We start from the raw sequence: 20,481 nt of genomic DNA on the forward strand, positions 1-20,481 counted from the left end.
AATCTGAACGGATTCATCTTTAAATATACTATATGTACATATACATAATACATAACTGTGGATTTGTTTCTCCACTTCAAGACTCATGCTATTGTGTCTGTCTTTCAATAATAATAATAATAATAATAATAATAATAATAATAATAATAATAATAATAATAATAATAATAATGATGATGATGTTTGTGTGTGTATATTTTATGTTGAATGTAAGGTAAGAATTTTATTGGGGAAGACAAATGGTGATGGAGGAAGGTTGATAAACGAATAGGTCTTCAGATAAGAAAGGCAAATGGAGACTTACCTATAGAATTGTTTTATACCTTTGTGTTTGTGTAATTGCCTCTTCGAGGACCTAAGATCCGACCGTAGTTTATTGTTGATTACAAGTAATGATATGCATTCTGACTTCTGACTTGGTTACGATGTACCATAACAAGTTAACATTACGACCTGAAAAGTTGTTTGTTATTGAAACGAGCACTGGTCGACGTTGATGTTTGAAATGCAGCGAAGAAGACAGTTTCATAGAGTCTGTAATAGCAAATGATGAAGCTTTATAAGTCTTGGTTGGATTGTGCCATAAGGTTATGTTAGAGAGAACATTGAACACTGATTCTAGGTTGTGGAGAATTCGCTTTCGGTTGTAATGGATGCAACGGTAATTTTGGAGCCGTAGGTGGAGATGCAATGTGGAAGATGCATCATTACATGTGGTATAGAATGATTATATGTTTAGTAATGAAAGCAAAATATGTATTATACTATCTGCATGACTGTTAATAGTTAGTATGGATAATATGATGATTGAAGTTAAAGAGAGATCATGTGATATAGGAAAAAATCACGAATGGATTGTGGAATGGCTGATGTTTGCAGGTGGTGTAATGTTAATAGGTAATATAGGGGAATAATTGTAGAGACTGATGAAGTATGTGTAGAATGAATCTTGGGAATGATAAGGTTATTAAGGTAAACTGAGCAATTAAAGTTCGTATGGATGTTGGAAGAATGGAAATAGCAAAAAATGGAAATGTAACAATGAGATCTGTAGAAATTAGGATATGGTGAGCATGTTGTAGACAGCATACCTGTGGAACCAATGAGGAGATGGTCAAAGGTGTTGTGGTCTGATTTGGTCTTGTGGAGGAAATCGGTAAAAAGTACTCTCGTGAAGGAGAGGTTGGGGTAGACTTAGATACTAACGGAAATTGATGGCCAAATGGCGTGAAAAAGGCGTTGGGAACGTAGGGGTCTTAATATCCGGGAAGCATATCTAGAATACGATAGTGTGTTAAGGAAAGAAGTGAGTAGCACTTATCATACAGTAGCTTAGAAACCTTACGTGTGAATGTAGTATAAGCGCTTTATCACGTTGATTTTTTGCAGGTGAAAGTGCCACTGATAATTGTTATTCATCTTCGATCATTTGCATGAGAGTGAGTCAGTGATAATTGTTATTCATCCCCGATCATTTGCATGAGAGTGAGGCATTGGTAACTTATTAATCTTCGATCATTTGCAAGTGAGTGAGGCACTGATAATTGTTATTCATCCTCGATCATTTGAAAGTGAACCTCTGCCATTAGGAAGTGAAAGAGGCAGTGATAATTATTATTCAACCCCTGTCATTTGCAGTTGAATAAACTAAGGGTGCGTGTGTGTGGTTTTATATTTATAAAATAATAACACAGCCCAAGAAATAAGCGATGTGATAAAGAAGAACATTTAACTGTTAAGAAATATTCGTGTGTCGAGGTATATGTGTCTACAGAAGATTTTATTTCATTTGTATTCCGGTAACTGAGGGTGTTTCCCAAAGGTTACGATGAATTTACGTTAATTTATGTATCACAGTAAAGTCTACTTTGAAAGTATAATGTTATTGTCAGACATTTCCTTCAGGTTAAGCCTCGGTTAACAAGATAGCTCGGCTAATTGGACGTTAGGAAAATTACTTTTCATTGAATATCGTAATGTAATGATATTGAATATGGAATTTAATAAAAGAGAATTCTTATTTTGATTATTCCGTGATTTATACATTTGAAATCAACACTTCTACCACATTTGTGCTTGCTTCCATTCGTGCAGGTGTTAAAATCGTATATATATATATATATATATATATATATATATATATAGTATATATATATATATATATATATATATATATATATATATATATTATATATGTGTATATATATATATATATATATATATATATATATATATATATATATATATATATATATATATATATATGTTATGTTTATATATGAATAATTATATATATAAATATATAAACACATATATATATATAATAAATATGTATGTATATATTATACATGTGTACGCGTGTGTGTACCTTGCTCCACGGAGTTGCTGTCAATGAATTATTAATCCAGTCACTTCATTCGCTCGGTAATTTATTTTAGGTTCTTGCTGGAGTCTCGTACTCGCACCGTACCCAAAATATTATTGTTGTTTTTTTATGCTTCCTTACATCCTCAATAGACTTGTTTTCGGAAACGCTGCAAAGGAATCTGCAATTCATGGAAATTGATACAGCCATTATGAGAAGGACTTGCATTTTTTCGGGGTAGGCTAACTGGTATAGAGTCCATTGTTGCGGGTATCATTGTCCATCAGTATTTTGCTTTCCGTCATCCGTCAGCCTCTGGGATTCTCGGTAGGATTTGTTCTTCAGTCTTTCCACTTGCGAGGCGGAACTCCCGATCATTCACCTCGTGTCTCTTGCGAGTGTGTTCGGTGAATTCGTAATTATGTACGAACATTTTTATTCTTTTTTTAATTGCTCGTTGGCGCCTTAGGAGCGTGGATGTGCGATATGCGAAGATTTGTTATGTTGTTGAAACCACTTTCTTATTTGTAGTTATGACTTAATTTTTGCTTGTGTACGGATATATTTTAATTAATATTATACCATATTTTAACTAGATTCTTTTGGGCGAATAGTATAATAAGAGAGAGAGAGAGAGAGAGAGAGAGAGAGAGAGAGAGAGAGAGAGAGAGAGAAATGTGCTTGTCGACTGCACCCCTAGATCGGATGCACCCCTCAGGGGGTGGGGGAGTATTTCTTCGAAGTCCCCACTCCCTCCCCCCCATGTGGACTTTGGCATTATTCTTTGTAAATAGTGAATGCAATGATGTAAGTCAGACTGCAGAATTGAATACAAGATGCCTGTCCTAATTGAGTTAGCAAGGTACCTCTTTTATTGGGAGAGCTGCAAGACTAGTGGGGTTCTATCTTGGCTGTCCCTCGGGATATCCAGACACTTGTGTAACTGGAGACAGTACCACAGGGAGAATTTAACACTTGTTCTAGGGTTCTGATGGAATTAAAGGTTTCTTCATTGGATTATATCCATTTATTAATTGACGTATTAGCTGGGTTGCCAGCTGTAAGGTGATTGATGTCGACAATTCTTTAGTGCTTTGTATATACAGTTGTTCTGTTCGTTTGGATACAGTTGTGTCTTTGATAGTTTGTAATAAGTTTGAATAAAAAAATGCGAATGCTGTAATTACTTGATGTACATTGGATATATTTTTGGCTAATTGTTTATTATGAGATTTTTTTTCTTTTTTTTTTTTTTGCTGATGACTTAACCCATATACGTGACAAGGCTATTTTTCTTTCACTTTCTTTTTTCTTAAAGAAGAATCGTTTTCCATTGCATATAATTACGAAAGATAGTAAGCAATAAGTCAGTGAATTTCTGCTTAATTCTTACAAATTTTCTTAACTAACTCTTGCTGCACATTTCCCGTTGAAACTGTAGCTTTTGTGTCGGGTTTTCCAGGTGAACATTTTCTTTTGCATCATTTAGCCTGGTCACTCTTCCGGACCCAGAGAGAGTATGTATTTTTCTGTAAGTTTGAGGCCAGGGCTTGTGACCGCAACTTTTCCCTATATTTCAAAAACTTTCAGTTAAATTTTGCAGATACGCAAAGGACCGGTCTTAAAGAACGCAGTACCTTTTGATTTCAGTGTACTCATGCCGCCCGTATTCAATTAAGAATGTCACTTTTCACTCTGGCTGAAACGTTTGTGTGTTACGTCGTCTGCCGCTGAAAAATGTAAACTCAGCGGTGGCTTCTTTGTCGAATCTGAGCTTTGTTGTAATTCTGTTTGGTTTCCATTATTTTCCCCTCTGTCAGTGTCGGCGTCGTCGCTCTTCCTCCTCCTCCTCCTCCTCCTCCTCCACCACCGGCAGCTGTTGCTGCGGCCGAAAAGACAGTTGTTGGCGATGTTTAAGGGACCCGGGGATTGGGAGGGGGGGGGGGGGGATTGTTGAGTGCGAGTGAATAGCCAATTTAGGTTTATTTTGACGACCAGGATATTGAATAGACCCCGATGACTGTGAAGAACCGATACACGTTCTCTCGGAATTGGCTGGGAATTATCGAGGGGAAGAAGAAGCAGACCCTGGTCGGGGGCACCTATGCCCCCTTGGCAGCCGGGAGTCCTTCTTCAGCAATAGCGACATAAGGCTCATTAGTGCCCGGTTCGGCCGGGCCGGCCGCTCGGCTTCCGCTTTTGATGGAGGAAAGTCGTCCCTATGTGGCCCTTATCGTAAGGGCGTTGTGCCTTTATTTCCCCCCCCCCCCCACCCCCCCCCCCCCCCCCCCCCCCCCCCCCCATATCATATAGGACTATTAGCTCCAGCTCGTCGTGTCCAAAAGCCTCAAGAGGGTGCGAGACAGAATTTTGGGATTTCTACGTACTCCCTCGTTTAGTCGGAGGCGAAATAATCCTGTTGGCAATGGCGGCTGGTGGCATTTGTAATTGCTCTTTTGGTTGGACATAAATCATTGTCGCTCTGCGAGCGACGTCAATTGAATTCTCGGCGGGTCAACCGAAGTCCTAGAAATTTCAACCTTATTACCCCTTCACATAAGGTCGTCGGAAGCTACGTATGGACAGCTGTGCAGTAAAATTAGCTCTTATTCTATTATAGCTTAGGGCGTTTCAGCTTTAAGACAATTATGGTCGTCTTCGGCTGGTTACTGGGAAAGGTCACGTGACCGAGGACAGTTGTTATTAACTGAAATCAATAGATGTGTCTCTCTCTCCATGTTTCGACTCCAGATGGATATCTCGTAACATTTGGATAGCGGGGCTATTTTTGTATACAGCACAGTTGGGGTTGGTCACGTAAATGAAATGTAATTATGTGTTTATGCCAAAAATATTGTTTACTGTGTCATTGTATGCTGTTTATTTTAGTATCGATCGTTTAACGTGACGCTGTTATGTATTCATTCATTGATTTAGCATTTTCTGTATTTTGAGAAGGTAGTCGTATAATGTGTATTGATTGAGATTTATGGACTAGCTATTCGTTTGTTTTATTTTCTCTCTGTTTTACGTATATTTCCTTCCCCAAACGTGTATAGTAGGCCTTGTAATTCTGTTGCAAAAGTTTCAATTCATTACATCAAACATGATCCACAAAGGTAGCCTTCAAAAATTGAATCACGTGTATTGTGAATGTAGGCTTAAAAAATTGAAGGTCGTATAATATGAAGTATATTTATAAAAACTTTATGATTTATCTATCTTTTCTATGTTGAAACCTGTGGTGACCAACAGAAACTTTATATACTATGGCTTTCACGGATTATACCAGGATAAAATTTCTTTCTCTCTTCTCTCTCTCTCTCTCTCTCTCTCTCTCTCTCTCTCTCTCTCTCTCTCTCTCCTCCTGTAAATTCAGGTGGTTCCTTAATCCTTTTACGAGAAACTGGTAGCTGTTAATCTGTTCAAACTAGTCAGCATGTTAAGTCATACATTACTCAAAGGCAGTTGCACGATGGAAGGTCGTGCTTAATATCTCATTTGGAATACCCCTAAGCATATACGATTAAATCCTTCTTCCAAAGCATCTGGAAGGTATCCACTCCCTTAAGAAGAGCCCAAAGGTCTGTCAAAAAGAAAGGTATTAGAAATATATAAAAATATTTTATCATCTGTGATTACTGATATGTGAAGTAAATTCAGTGCTTTTTTTGTCTTTCGTAAAGAATTGTAGAGGAATTTGTCATAAATTGCGATATTCCTTATAATATCAGGTTCACTGATTGTCAGCGGTCGCTGTATAAGGGCATTATTCAGTATATTCTTTGTGTTTACCTTTTTTGTGTATGTATTATCTCATTGTATCTGAATTTAGTTTGATATATATATATATATATATATAATATATATATATATATATATATATCATACATACACATTTTCATGTACTATATATATATATATATATATATATATATATATATATATATATATATATATATATATATACAGTTTGTGTATGTATGTATGTATACATCTTAGCTGAAGCCACTGGAAAAATTTAAAAAGGAAAAGACACAGTGTATTTAACACAAGACTTTCGTGTATTTAACACATCTTCGGGGCACAAAGATGTGTTAAATACATGAAAGCACTTGGCAATCTGTCATTTCTTTTTTAAATTTTTTCCAGTGGCTTCAGCTAATAAATAAAATCACGTGCTTACTTTTGTGATAGCTTAGTATGTATACATCTATGAATGAATATATGTATGCATATACCTATGTATGTACATGCACGAGCTTCATACATATACGTAGGTAGGCCCTGGAAATTGTAGTCCAACAGACGTTGACATCTGTCAATTGATGGTATGTCCAAAGTCCATTTATAAATTAGGCGTTTCATGTCTGTATGGTGTTATGTGCTGATTCAGTTGAATGGTATTACAGCAGTACAGTCAGCAACGCCGCCTGAAATCCAGTTAGAGATCCGTACTATTTCCGTGTACTTTGACATCGGTAGGAAATCACTCGAAATGTTTACGTTTTGAGAGGTGACTGAAGTATTTTTTTTTTTTTTTTAGGTGTTAATATAAATTCATTCCTTGTTAGTTGATGTTTTCTTTTGTATCTAAGATTTGGCTTTTTATTTTATCATGAAAATTTAGAATGTATTGTAAGCCTTTACAAAAATTTAACGTGGTGTTTTAAAATGTAAAGCAAGAATTAATTGCCGTTTTCTAGGCGCTCTTTTTTTTATCACTTCTTAATAGGCTGGAATTAACATTTGGATCGCGTTAGAATGTAATGGGATGACATAACAGAAACAATCTTTGTAAAGTATGTGCTATTAAGATTACCGACTTTTTTATAATGCCGAAGTTGATACTGGCATAGCATGATTGTTTTTCTTGTGTTGTTGGTAAACTTTGTTTATTATTATTATTATTATTATTATTATTATTATTATTATTATTATTATTATTATTATTATTATTATTATTATTATTATTTCAGAATCAACAACCACGATATTCCCATTTCATAACTGGTTTTCCCGTCGTTTTGGTGAAATTACGTTTATTATTATTATTATATTGTTAACATTATTGTTTCTAAGAATATGAAATAATCTTTCTGAAAATCAGAACCTATGACCTTCCCCTGTCCATGAATCTGTTTACAATGGCGAAGATAATGTCCACGTTGCCTGACCGTTTGCCTGTCTTGTTGGTAAAATTCCGTTTATTATCGTTACATATTTTCAGTGTTATTATTAAGAATATTGAATATTTGAAATCGAAGACCATCCCCTGCCCCTAAATGCATGTTTACATTGTTGAATTTGATATTCACATTGCATGACTGCTTTTCCCGTCTTGTTGACAAAATTCTTTGTATTATTATTATTATTATTATTATTATTGTTGTTATTATTATTTTATTATGATTATATATATTATTATTATATTATTATTATTATTATTATTATTATTATTATTATTATTATTATTATTATTATACTAGCAAATTATGGTGGGGGTGGGTTGGACGAAACCCCATTACAAACCATCTTAGGGGTCCCCATTATAACCCTGCCAAGTTTCATGCCCATCGGACTATCCGTTTGGCCGTGATTGAATGACAGGCGGACGGACAGGCATAACGCCCATTATTGTAAGATTGTTATTGTTATTATTAAATTTTAAGATTACTGGTTTCCTGATTGTTAGTATTATTATTATTATTATTATTATTATTATTATTATTATTATTATTATTATTATTATTATTAATAATATAAATTATTATTATTATTAAGATTACTGGTTTCTAGCTTGTTAGTAAAATTTGGTTTAATATGAATTAATTACTGTTATGGTTTTTATTAAAGAAATATTGAATATTCTTCCTGAAAATCAGAATCTATAACCACCCCCCAGCCCCTAAATCCTACCACCCCAACGCACAGTGAGACAAGGCACGCTATTACCTGCTAAAAAGAAAGAGTAAGAAAAAATGAAGAGATACCAGACCTATTTCCTTTTCCCGGGAAAAAAATAGATGAAAAGGAGAAGCCTCTCTCCACAGGGAATCTAAATGAAAGATAGTAAAAGTGAGGTAGAAAAAGTATATATAATGATACGGTTGGTCTTTCCCCAAAGGAACATTCTCGGGGTCCCGGGCTCTGCGTTTAGTCGTTTTTTGTATTGTTTAAGATCGTCTCTCCGTGTTCCTTCCCATAAAGGGATTTATGTGGAAATGTTCGTAAAATATACAAAGGTGAATGCTTGTAATCGCTTAAGGTATAGGGAGGGGAAATTATTTTATGGGGATGCTATCGTAGCTAAAATATGAACTAGCAATTCACTTTCATTAAGTGTCGATTGTGACATCACACACCCTAATATATATATATAGATATATATATACATGACTGGTAAAAAATGTTCTGTTACAACAGAATTCCCTCTCATAAAAGGAGCCCATAAAAACGCCAAGATATAGAAAGAAAGTACTATAGTTCAGAGACAGCAATCTCTGAAATATAGTACTTTCTTTCTATATTTTGGCGTTGTTATGGGCTCCTTTCATTTTAAATATACGTATATATATATATATATATATATATATATATATATATATATATATATATATATATATATATTTTAGATGTTGATTCGATTTCTTCCTAATAAAATGTACTGTGAGTAGTATCTCATGTGAACATCATGCAAGCGTAATACATTTCATTATTCCTCCAAATAGGGTGTATATAATACACGAGTGTGCGGCGCTTTTAAATATGCAAGTCCATCTCCCATTTCATATCTCGCATGGCCTCCCACGATTATATTAAAACGTGTTGATTTATCTCGCCATCGTGCATTCGCTTATTCCAACATTTTTTTTTTCTTTTTTTTCCCTGTCCGTCTCATCTGATTTCCCATACCTGCTAATTAATATCAAGCAAACGTTTATGCATGATGTTGGAGAGCGGGACCCTTTCTGCTTTCTAGAGCGGGCGAATTTAATTGAATTTTCCCCCTAGGTAAATGTGGCAGTATTGAGATGATTTTGAGGGCGAGTTGAACAGCATTGCAAAGGATGCACTGCCTTCTTTGTTCATGCATACGAGAGAGAGAGAGAGAGAGAGAGAGAGAGAGAGAGAGAGAGAGAGAGAGAGAGAGAGAGGGAGGGACTACTAGGATGAGAAATCGTTGTGAATAAATGTGGAGAGTCGTTTGTTGATACAGTTGGGGTCGTAGGAATTATGTTTAATTATTTTCAAACGCTCGACCCCACCCACCATTCTCTCTCTCTCTCTCTCTCTCTCTCTCTCTCTCTCTCTCTCTCTCTCTCTCTCTCTCTCTCGCTTCCTAAAAGTAATCAAAAGCTGTTAATAAATACTGTCTCCCGTGGACACTTGTTTGTCGTATAAGAATTGTAGTAATCAGTGTTGGGTTTGTCACTTAAACAAAATGGGTATAGGATGCGAACAATGAATCATCTGGAATGAATGATATACACACAAGTCGCTTCTGGCCTGAGCATTAAAATGTGCACTTTGGGCACATTTAAAGAGGGAGAGGTTATTAAGCACTTTATTTAAAAGGAAGAAAGAAATGCATTTCAAAATTACTTGTTTTGGGGGGGCGGGTGAGCTGAGGTGAAGCATATTGAAAAGAGCTATGATTAGATGCTGGAGATGCAGGGAAATTCACATCTGCTTACGCGCGTAATCAGAGCGTATACTCCATTCATTTATGCTGATTTTGCAGGAGGGGAATGTAGTGTGATGTATTTGATCATGATAATAATGGAGTGTGGGAAGAGATATTCACTTGATATTGCGTGGGAAGACCGGGCGGATGTATAATGCCAATTTTGAGTTCGTGTAAAAAAAAATATATATATATAATATATATGTATATTGCTGTGTATGAAAACCGCATTTATAATGCATGGCAGAGGACAACATTCGTGTATTGGAATCAGTTTTATAAACTTTACAATTCACAGGATAAGAGGACGTGTTTTCATCTTTCATTACTTGAATAATGAAAGTGGAACGAAGTGATGTTATACGTGGAATTTTTATTTTGGAGTTTTTTTTTTTTTTTTTTTTTTTTTTTTGTAAGAAAAGTATTAGATACTCAATCAGAGAAACCACAGTGTATTATTATGATAAATTAAGAGGCGATGGAAACGTAACTTCCTGGCAGATTTCTGATCATACAGGTGTATTTTTTCACATGCAGTGATAGGAAATTTGAACGTGACACTCTAGGACAGGAAATTAATGTTTTTCCCCCCCACAACTGAGGTGAACTAAATTTATGTCGGACGATAAATGAAAGAGTAAAGTATAGTTGCTTTTTATTTATTTAGAATTGATAGTCAGCAGATGCCACACGTCTGTCAGTTAGCCATTTTGCGAATGTAATTTGCTCTTGCATTAATTTAATTTTTTAGACAGTTTTATTTAACCACTTTGTTTAATTTGATCTTTTTGTGAGTATTTTAATAATTACCAACTGTCACTCTTACCAGATACATCTGTATTTGTAATGGCCAAGACAGCTTCTCAACTTAAAGATTTCTTCACACATTTTGGAAAAGATTTCTTCACACATTTTGGAAAGCAGAACTCATTATAGCAGTTCAAACAATATTTGTGTAATTTTCGTAAATCATTATGTTATAATTTATCATGAATAAAAAATGTCAGGTCGTTAGTCTTCCATATCACTTCATAATTATGGCGCTCTGTTTCAGAGCCTTAACATTCCATGAGATCAAATATAGTTACTGTATAATCTCTTGAAAGCACTTCTGTCGTTCACGTGTATACTCTCCAACCAATCATATAATCAGTGAGTTTATTGGTGTAAGAACAAGGAGAATGGTCGCAAAATAATCCAGGTCTTAGTTAGCTTGTTAGTTATTGACAAAAAATTTACAATTATTAGTAAAATTTTGTCCACAAAGAGCCATGATATAAAATAAACAAAGTGGACAGTAATCTCTTCTGTTCTTGCAAGTATATGGCCTACAAAGAAAAAGTACATCAAGAAAATACAACTTCAAGCGCAAATAACATAAGCCTATAAGACTACAAAGAACAAAAAAAGAATGAGAGCAAGGACATTGGAAACAATATTGTCAGATTTTGAAAAAAAAAAAAAAAAAAAAAAAGTCAGATTCTGATAGAACAATATAGTCAGATTCTGACAGATATGAGAGTATGGCCAGAACGATATCTAAAATGTAGAGATCCATCAGGAATGAGGGTAAGAACTTTCAGATTTAAGGTATACTGTAATATGTACTGTCTATAATTTAGACTTCACCTTTTACTTTACTTAAAACACCGTATCTTACTTTCTACCGGAAGGTTGTTATAGCTTGCAGTGTATAGTAAGTCAAACTTGGTAGATTTAGATATTTACTCAGTTTTATGACATGCATGCCATTTGCGCATTTAATGGGTTAGCACTTCGGTTCCTGTATTTCCACAGTCAAGAAATATATATCAATGTCTAATGGTAAGAAAATGCAAAGAATTGTGTGGTCTTTGGGTGTAAATTTACAGTGAATTCTTAAGTAGCATTTAACCTTAGAAATAACTCCAGGGGATATTTCAAGGAGAAGTCTTACAAAGATAATGAGAATATTGTGCAGTAAAATTTGTTATTAGTACGCATTGACGTGTGTGTATACGTAATATATTTTATTATATAATTATACACACACACACACACACACACGCACACACACACACACACACACACACACACCCTTATGTAGGTTTAAAGCTTCCTTGAGAGCTACAGCGTATGTAGGTTATCTTTGCTCAAGCAGTTATAGCTGCTGGCAAAAAATTGTCAAATTTTGGAGGTTGCTACGAATGTAATCCTTACACTAAATTAGCTCAAGTAATGTTTGTTGTTGATTTATATTGGGCTATAGATAGATGGAATGTGACCATTCTTGTAAATCCTTTAATGACATTTTCTGAAAATTGAAGGCTGTCAAGTTGAAATGAAATTAATAATATTGACCCAGTTTTCAGTAGAAAATGACTTAATATTGTCGTAAAGGTTTCAGAGAGAAACGTAACTGTTCAAAGAAGCGCTTCAGTGGCGTGGTTGGTATGGTCTTTGCCTGCCACCTCGTGGGCTGCGAGTTCGATTCTCGGGCAGTCCACTGAGGGGTCAGAGAGGTGTATTTCTGGTGATAGAAGTTCACTCTTGAGGTGGTTCGGAAGTCACGCAAAGTCGTTGGTCCCGTTGTTGAATAACCACTGGTTCCATGCAACGTAAAAACACCATGCAAACAAGCAAACAAACTGTTCAAAGAGCTATTTTCTGTTGCTTCTAAGGTAATTAATTTCGCTCTTAATGTAAGTTATCATCGATAAGGGCTTGCTTGAAGGTGCGTTGGAATAACGGTAATTAAACATTGGCTAAAATGGTTAGTAGCTATATTTAGTAGGCCGTCAATTTTTTTTACGATAATTTTCTGGATATAATGCGATAAACGCATTTGCCTCATGATTATTTTCTGGATATATTGCGATATACGTATTTGCCTCGTCATGGAAGCTTGCTTTGGTTGTCGCTATCACATCACAGCAATCTTGTTTTCCTCAGGAAAGGAGGTCACGTAAACAGGAGTAAACAAATTCTCTTTGAATTTGCCATTGTGCCGAATCTTCTTTACAGACGGTGGCGCGTTAGAAACGCGCGCGAACGATCAAAGTGACAATGTAAAGCATTCATTATTCTTCTGCTGCATTCTCGCCGTCGTCGTTTAAACCTTTGGCTTAATTACAACGGATGCTTCCCAGCGAGATGGAGACGTCTCACCGTTAAAGATTTTATTTAGCGTGTGCAACGGTAAACATTCTCTTCCCTCTCTTTCTCTCCTCTCTGCTCCTCTTCTCCTCTCTCTCATAAAGAAAGCAAGATTAAGAACTGACTCTCTCATCTCTCCTCTTCCTCACGGTCGCTCCTCTCAAATCTCTCCCCTCCTCTCCGCTCCTCTCTCTCTCTCTTCACACATAAAGAAACCCAAGATTAAGAGTTCTCCTCTCCCTCTCTAAAAGAAACAAGGAATTAAGAGTCTTCTCTTCTCTCTCTCTCTCTCTACTCTCTCTCTCTCTCTCTCTCTCTCTCTCTCATAAAGAAACCAAGATTAAGATTCTCTCTCTCTCTCTCTCTTATAAAGAAAACAAGATTAACACACTCAAATAAAACCAGATTAAGAGTCTCTCTCTCTCTCTCTCTCTCTCTCTCTCTCTCTCTCTCTCTCTCTCTCTCTCTCTCTCTCTCTCTCATATACAAACAAACACACTCACACTCAGGTTGCTTTTGGATTTGTTTGGCTTAGCATTTACCGGATTCTTAGATTTTAGCCTTGTTAGGCAAACAGTTGGATTTTAACCATCAAAGCAGGTGAAGCCGAACAAGTGAAGGTTGAGGAGTCTTTCTAGACTTGGTTTTGTGTGTGTGGGAATCTACGCCACAATGTAATAAAGTTCCCATGTCTGCTGGTTTGAAGATATATGATTTAGTGCCACCCCTCTTCAGTACTGTAGCTGGCTCACTTAAGGTAGATTCTTGGATGAGCCCTATGATTGCGAGACGTTTGTTTGGCGGCCGCTGATTGGCTGGTACCGGGAGGTAGGCAGCTCCCAGCCAATCAGCTGCTGCCAAACAAACGTCTCGTAAGCATAGGGCTCATCCAAGAATCTACCTTAAGTGAACCTGCTACAGGAATGACTTATGTGTTAAGAATAAATTCCCCAACCTTGTATGTAAACTTGAGTAAACTTGAGTAAAATGTTTCTGTAATAAATTCTCGTACAGCCATGTTTTATTCAGCAAATATTAATTACATTAAGAAATTAAATTGCTCTTTTTTAATGCCATTGTAATGACATATAAAAGGGTGTGTCAGCATGCGTCATTTTTAGAATTTAAATGCTTCATACTTTGAAGTGCTCTTAATTAAAACAGTGTAGGTACGGCTTTTGTACAACCTTTGGCTTTTTTGTTCTGTTATGTAGACATATTTCCGAAACTGGGGTGAGTTTCTACCATAATGAAAGCATTCAAGCAGCAAGAGCTGAAACTTTTAAATATAGGAACCAGTCCAAAAGCTGGAAATGTTCGTCCAGCTAACTTTGAATAAGAGAAAAAAAGAAAGTGTGTGTGAGACACGAGAAAAATGAATAAACGAATAGAAAGGAAGACGGAAGTGTGTTACCTCCGTGGAAAAATTCCATTATTTTTTTTTATCCGTTATTTTTCCTGCTTGCATCCCCGTCCGGCACTGCATATGAAATGAACCCCAACATTTTTGCAGGTTCAGTTTCAGAGGCTGACTGTCACTTGACTCGGCAAAATGGGAGGATGAAATGTCTAGGATTTACTGAAACTGGAGGAGGTCGATGAATTAGGTCAGCGAACGAGGTCGTTCGTTGAATGGGTATATAGAAGTTTCAGCGTCAACATGGACTCGACATCCAATATGGCGCAATTATTGAAAAATTCCTGCCGTGTTCTGATTTGTGGGGGAAATGAAAGTCAGAAGCAGATTGCTCTTTATGGTTTCATTTCTGACAAAGAATGTTCTTTCTTGGAATGTTTCAGTTTGAAGTGGCAAGCTACGCGCGAACATTAGGTTTGGTTTCATGTTAAAGAGTTTCATGACTTGGAGATACGTTTTTATTTAAATTAAATTCATATTCTCATAGTCTTGTATGAGCTCATGTGCCCCTCCAAGATTAGACTCATTTTCTAAGTATAATTCACTGAGCATTGAAAATAGCTTCTTACTGTATTTATATTTTAGGGATCAGTGATTTATGACTGAGAAGAAATCGTTGAGCTTGACCTGATGGCCATTGTTTTTTGTACCTCCTCCCATGTAGTGAATTCTGTTGCAAGCACCAGGGTTTGCTTGCAAGCACCAGGTTTTTTGCTTGCAAAGCACCAGGTTTTTTGCTTGCAAGCACCAGGGTTTTTCCTTGCAAAGCACCAGGTTTTTTGCTTGCAAGCACTAGGTTTTTTTTTGCTTGCAAGCACCAGGGTTTTTGCTTGCAAGCACCTGGGTTTTTGCTTGCAAGCACCAGGGTTTTTGCTTGCATGTACCAGGTTTTTTTGCTTGCAAGCACCATGGTTTGCTTCCATTCGGTGCCATTCGTAGTTCCTCCCACTTTCTGATTGAAATGATCTGTCTTCATACTCAGAACCTTGTGATGTTTACCCAGTTCAGAGGCAAATCTGATAGCTTTTAAAGAGGCAGATGTAGCGCATAAGTTTCTCTCTTTTTCAGAAATAAGGTATTTTGGGTCATCCTAATTTCTTTCAAGTGTGTGTACGTAATCACACACAATATATATATATATATATATATATATATATATATATATATATATATATGCTCTATATCATGTGTGTGCTTTTTATTGTTTCAATGTTCATTCAGTTATAACAGGCTGATATCCATCCATCAAATTGATTTTCTTATTGAGTTCCTCATTATAAGTAGAATAAATGGAAGTTAGCTGTTTCTTGTTGGTCCAGATTCGTAATTGGTTAATTGCTTCCATTTCTGGCCTGCTTTACTGGAGTAAAATAAAATATTTATGAAATTGCACCTTTTATATATATATATATATATATATATATATATATATATATATATATATATATATATATCTGATGCACACATTGTTTTACTTTGTCAAAAGATTTATAATAATAGTAATAATAATAATAATAATAATAATAATAATAATAATAATGAATAATAAATGAAAAATTCAATAAGCTTCACAGGTATTATCTATTTATAGCCTCATGTCGCTTGCCTTTGTTTTGGGCCTAGTGTTACCTTTAAAGATAAGAATGTTTGGGCTGCGATAGATAAGGTTTTATGCCTAATTTATTATTATGTTTGGTGAGTCATGGTACAACATCCGCGGAATGACTCCAGTTGCCTTGCGGAGTGAAGGATAGGTCTACTATAGAGACTGATGCACTCATATGTATGTATGTGTATATATATGTGTATATATATATATATATATATATATATATATATATATATATATATATATATATATAGAATCTACTGGTCACTTTTTTAACAGATACATATCCAACTGTAATAGATACAATGCCCCTCTTAACTTCTTTAAGAGGGCATTGTGGCTATTACAGTTGCATATTATAATACATTTACATATATAAACATATATATATTATTATATATTTTTTTAATTGTTGAAATATGCAAAGCAGGTTACAAAGTCTCTCTCTCTCTCTCTCTCTCTCTCTCTCTCTCTCTCTCTCTCTCTCTCTCTCTCACGTGTGAATGGAAACGAAAAACATCGAAATATATATGTAATGATAAATATATCAATTCCATGATCAAAAGAAATGTAATACATTCCTTAGAATAAAAGCATAACTCCGATTCAGGTCACAGGATGCGTGCGAAGGCTAGTAGGTATTGCAAAACAACAAACATACGAACGAAAACCTCCTCCTGCTCTGGGAAGCCACTTTTGCTCCCACGAGAACTCTGATGAGTAAGTTTAACCTAAAAAGAGGTGTTCGTTCGTACGCGCGTATCTTTTGTTAGGTTTGGTAACCTATTGCACTGTACATAACTCTGTAAGAGATCACTTCTTCTACGTCCTCCAGCTAACTCACATATATCAACGCTCTTCATGAAAAGTCTATCTCAAGACGTAATGCTAAGAAAATATATATATATTTTGGCTACTTCTGTGTTTCCCCGACATCCTCCGAATATACCAAGATGATAAAAGAGGATTAAAGAATATATCCTTCCTGCCTGCAGAGAGAGAGAGAGAGAGAGAGAGAGAGAGAGAGAGAGAGAGAGAGAGAGAGAGAGAAGGGGGATGAAGAGAGAGAGACGGAGATTGTCAACATCTCCCAACACACAGCTGTTTGCATTCGCAAACCTTCAAGTGCAAACTGAGGACTGTGTACGGACACTTAAACACACAAGTGTGTCCAGTCCCTTATTACATATATAATCTCCTGGTACTCCTGAATTCAGGCCTGGCAAACTGCGGGCATTTTGACCCCTGGGTGTTCTTTCCTTTCCTCTGGTTGTTTGCTGTTATTTCGGCGAAGGGGATTACTATGTGCCCGGGATAAGCAATATCTGTTTACGACGGGAAATGAGTCCTCGGTCATATTTACCTGGTTCTCCCGGGTTCATTTCTGATAAGCGCGCTCCGTACGTCTGTCCTTGATAAGGGGGTAGTTGGGGGCGAAGAAGTGGGGGGGGGCTAGAAGGGATATTTCCGAATCGCTTTGAATGACTCGCATCAAAACAGGTCTGGTCGCCGTTGTTGGTCTGTCCTTCATTTCGTGTTGTAGGTCGTAATTACCCCCCCCCCCTTTCCCCCCTCTTCATTTGTTTTGCAGTACATAATTTTTCCCACTTTCTCCTTTTCATTTCTTTTACAATTCATTATTCTAAACCTTTCCCTTCTTCATTTCATTTGCAATTCACAATTTTCCCCTTCTTCCTTTTCATTTCTTTTACAATTCATTATTCTAAACCTTTCCCTTCTTCATTTCATTTGCAATTCACAATTTTCCCCTTCTTCCTTTTCATTTCTTTTACAATTCATTATTCTTCACCTTCCCCTTCTTCATTTCATTTGCAATTTTCAATTTTTTTCCCCTCTTCCTTTTCATTTCTTTTACGATTCACTATTGTTCACCTTTCCCTTCTTCATTTCATTTGTAATTCACAATTTTTCCCCTTCCTCCATTTCATGTCTTACAATTCATTATTCTTCCCCTTTCCCTTCTTCAATTCATTTGCAATTCACAATTTTTCCCCTTCTTCCATTTCATGTCTTTTACAATTCATTATTCTTCCCTTTCCTCCTCTACATTTAATTTACAGTTCACTATTCTTCGCCTTTCTCTTCTTCATCTCTTCTACAATTCAAAATTGTTCCCCTTCTTCCTTTTCATTTCTTTTACAATTCACAATTCTTCCTTTCCTCCTCCTCCTCCTCCTCCTCAGTGTCCTCCCGTTGGGTGTTATTGCCGTCAGTGCACCTCACGCGATGCACTGTGGGCTCTACATTAGGGTCTTTGCAGCGTCTCTTTGGCTTCCAGCTGTAACCCCTTTTATTCATTATACAGTACATCTGTTCATATCTCTTTCTTCCGCCTTTTACGTTCCACCCTCTCCTAACAATCGTTAGATATTGCAATTACGACATTTTTATCTTGTTGCACTTTTAAACCAGTTTTACTTCAAGTTTCCCATTTCAGCACTGCATGGCCTCACAGATCCCAGCGCTTGGCCTTTTGACATAAAGTTTATATTCCATTCCATTCCTCAGTTTCCTACTTAACGCTATCTTCATTATCATCATCATCATCATCTTCATCACCTCCCCTCCTTTGACTCCTGGTCCTCCTCCTCTCCCTCTCCTCCTCGTTATCATCATCATCATCTTCATCTTCATCACCTTTCCTCCTTTTACTCCTCGTCCTCTCCCTCTCCTCATTATCACCACCATCATCATCATCATTAACGAAGGTGAACTGAGATCAACTTAGCTGGCAGTAATGGAATATTCTTAGATCATACAGAACTCGGTCTTTGATGGCATTAGTCTGGGATCGATGAAGATAGTTGAGTTAGGTTCCCTGGGACTTGAGCAAAGGGCTGTATATATAACATCCTCCTCCGTGTCCCCCGTGAGGCGATGATGTTTGTAATGCTAAGCAGAATTATTGATCTTGTATACAAATGATTAACCCTTATTATCTACTATTCTTGACTGTGATACAGGCTGATATAATAATATTTATATCTATATATATATATATATATATATATTCTATATATTATATATATATATATCATAAGTGGATAATCTCATGAAGCAAATTGACTTGCAGTGGTTGGGTGAATTAGTATCAGTCTTGTTTATTATTACAATATCTACTATTGTTTAGGTTTTCTCCCTCCCCTCTCCCTCCCCCCTTCTTTGTTTAAGAGTAATGAGAATCGTCCACGCAAATGGTAATTACCAAATAGCTTAATTCCCCAGTGAGACATTAAGGACAGACTATTTTTGGGGGGAAAGTGGTAAAAGATTTTACCTTCTGTTTTTCTCTCTCTAGGTTTGGTTGTATCCGTACCGAATCACCTTATGTATATACACATATACGTGTGTGTGTGCATATACTATATACATAACTGATATATTTCTGTATATGAAATTTTATCACGTCACCGTGATTCATATACGTGCCCTAAGCTATACAAATGTCCTTTAATATCCAATTCGCTCTAATTCGAAATTGATATATTTTCATATGTTAACAGAAGGGGAATTATTAGTTGGCCGTATCGTAATGACGCAGTTATTATTTACAAAAAATTCTCCTTCGGTTATTGTATATGAAAATATATTAATTCCGAGGTAGAGCGAATTGGATATTAAAGGACGTTTGTAGCTTACTGCACACACAGACACACACACACACACACACACACACCACACACACACACACACACACACACACACACATATATATATATATATATATATATATATATATATGTATATATATATGAGAGAGAGAGAGAGATTATAAGCAGTACTGTACATACATACCCTTGAAAGTGTAAATGCTGCAGAGTATGCACACTGCAATATGCAATATCCATATCCAAGATGAAGAGCGTACATCGCTGTACCAATGAATTTTCGAATTGTACGCACTGACCCAGTGACATTTGCGTCTGCGTACATAGGCCGTACTATGTTTGGCCAAAGCCTCTGCTATCAGAACTGATCCTAGCGTCTGGGGAATAAGAATTCACAAAGCTTAGCAATAAGGGATTTACCTCGATCCGCGAGGATTTCACCGCGTCCAATTATTCTCAAACGAGTTGGATCGCGCTATATTGAATCCAGCGGCTATACCGTCGGCTATAAAATTATCATATTATAGCCTGCGCCTTCCGTAGCGAGCGAGAGCACAAAAGTTTCGAGATGAGTAATACCTCTCACGCTTTAAGAAAGGCTTTTTGCCTCCCTGGCCATTCCTCGTCTGAGCTGCTTCC

General features: G+C 36.3%; 1 protein-coding gene across 1 annotated transcript; it reads right to left on the bottom strand.

The window, feature by feature from the left end:
- Positions 1 to 18,370: 18,370 nt before the first annotated feature.
- Positions 18,371 to 20,104, bottom strand: LOC135216637 (sarcoplasmic reticulum histidine-rich calcium-binding protein-like). The gene is made up of 3 exons (XM_064252020.1): positions 20,030 to 20,104; positions 18,751 to 18,947; positions 18,371 to 18,512 (listed from the first exon to the last, which is right to left on the bottom strand). The coding sequence occupies exons 1-3, from the start codon at positions 20,102 to 20,104 to the stop codon at positions 18,371 to 18,373; spliced, it is 414 nt and encodes a 137-aa protein (XP_064108090.1).
- Between the last annotated feature and the right edge of the window lie 377 nt (positions 20,105 to 20,481).

This window comes from Macrobrachium nipponense, chromosome 6 (assembly GCF_015104395.2).
Source record: "Macrobrachium nipponense isolate FS-2020 chromosome 6, ASM1510439v2, whole genome shotgun sequence".
Taxonomy (NCBI): Eukaryota; Metazoa; Arthropoda; class Malacostraca; order Decapoda; family Palaemonidae; genus Macrobrachium; species Macrobrachium nipponense.

Bases quoted from the DNA above. Each gene is read 5' to 3' on its own strand.
- LOC135216637 (XM_064252020.1), bottom strand. From the start codon at position 20,104: ATGTACGCTCTTCATCTTGGATATGGATATTGCATATTGCAGTGTGCA. The intron at 18,948-20,029 runs GTATGTATGTAC...AGTTGATCTCAG, and splicing joins CAGCATTTACACTTTCAAGG to TTCACCTTCGTTAATGATGA. The intron at 18,513-18,750 runs GTAGGAAACTGA...AAGGGGTTACAG, and splicing joins GATAATGAAGATAGCGTTAA to CTGGAAGCCAAAGAGACGCT.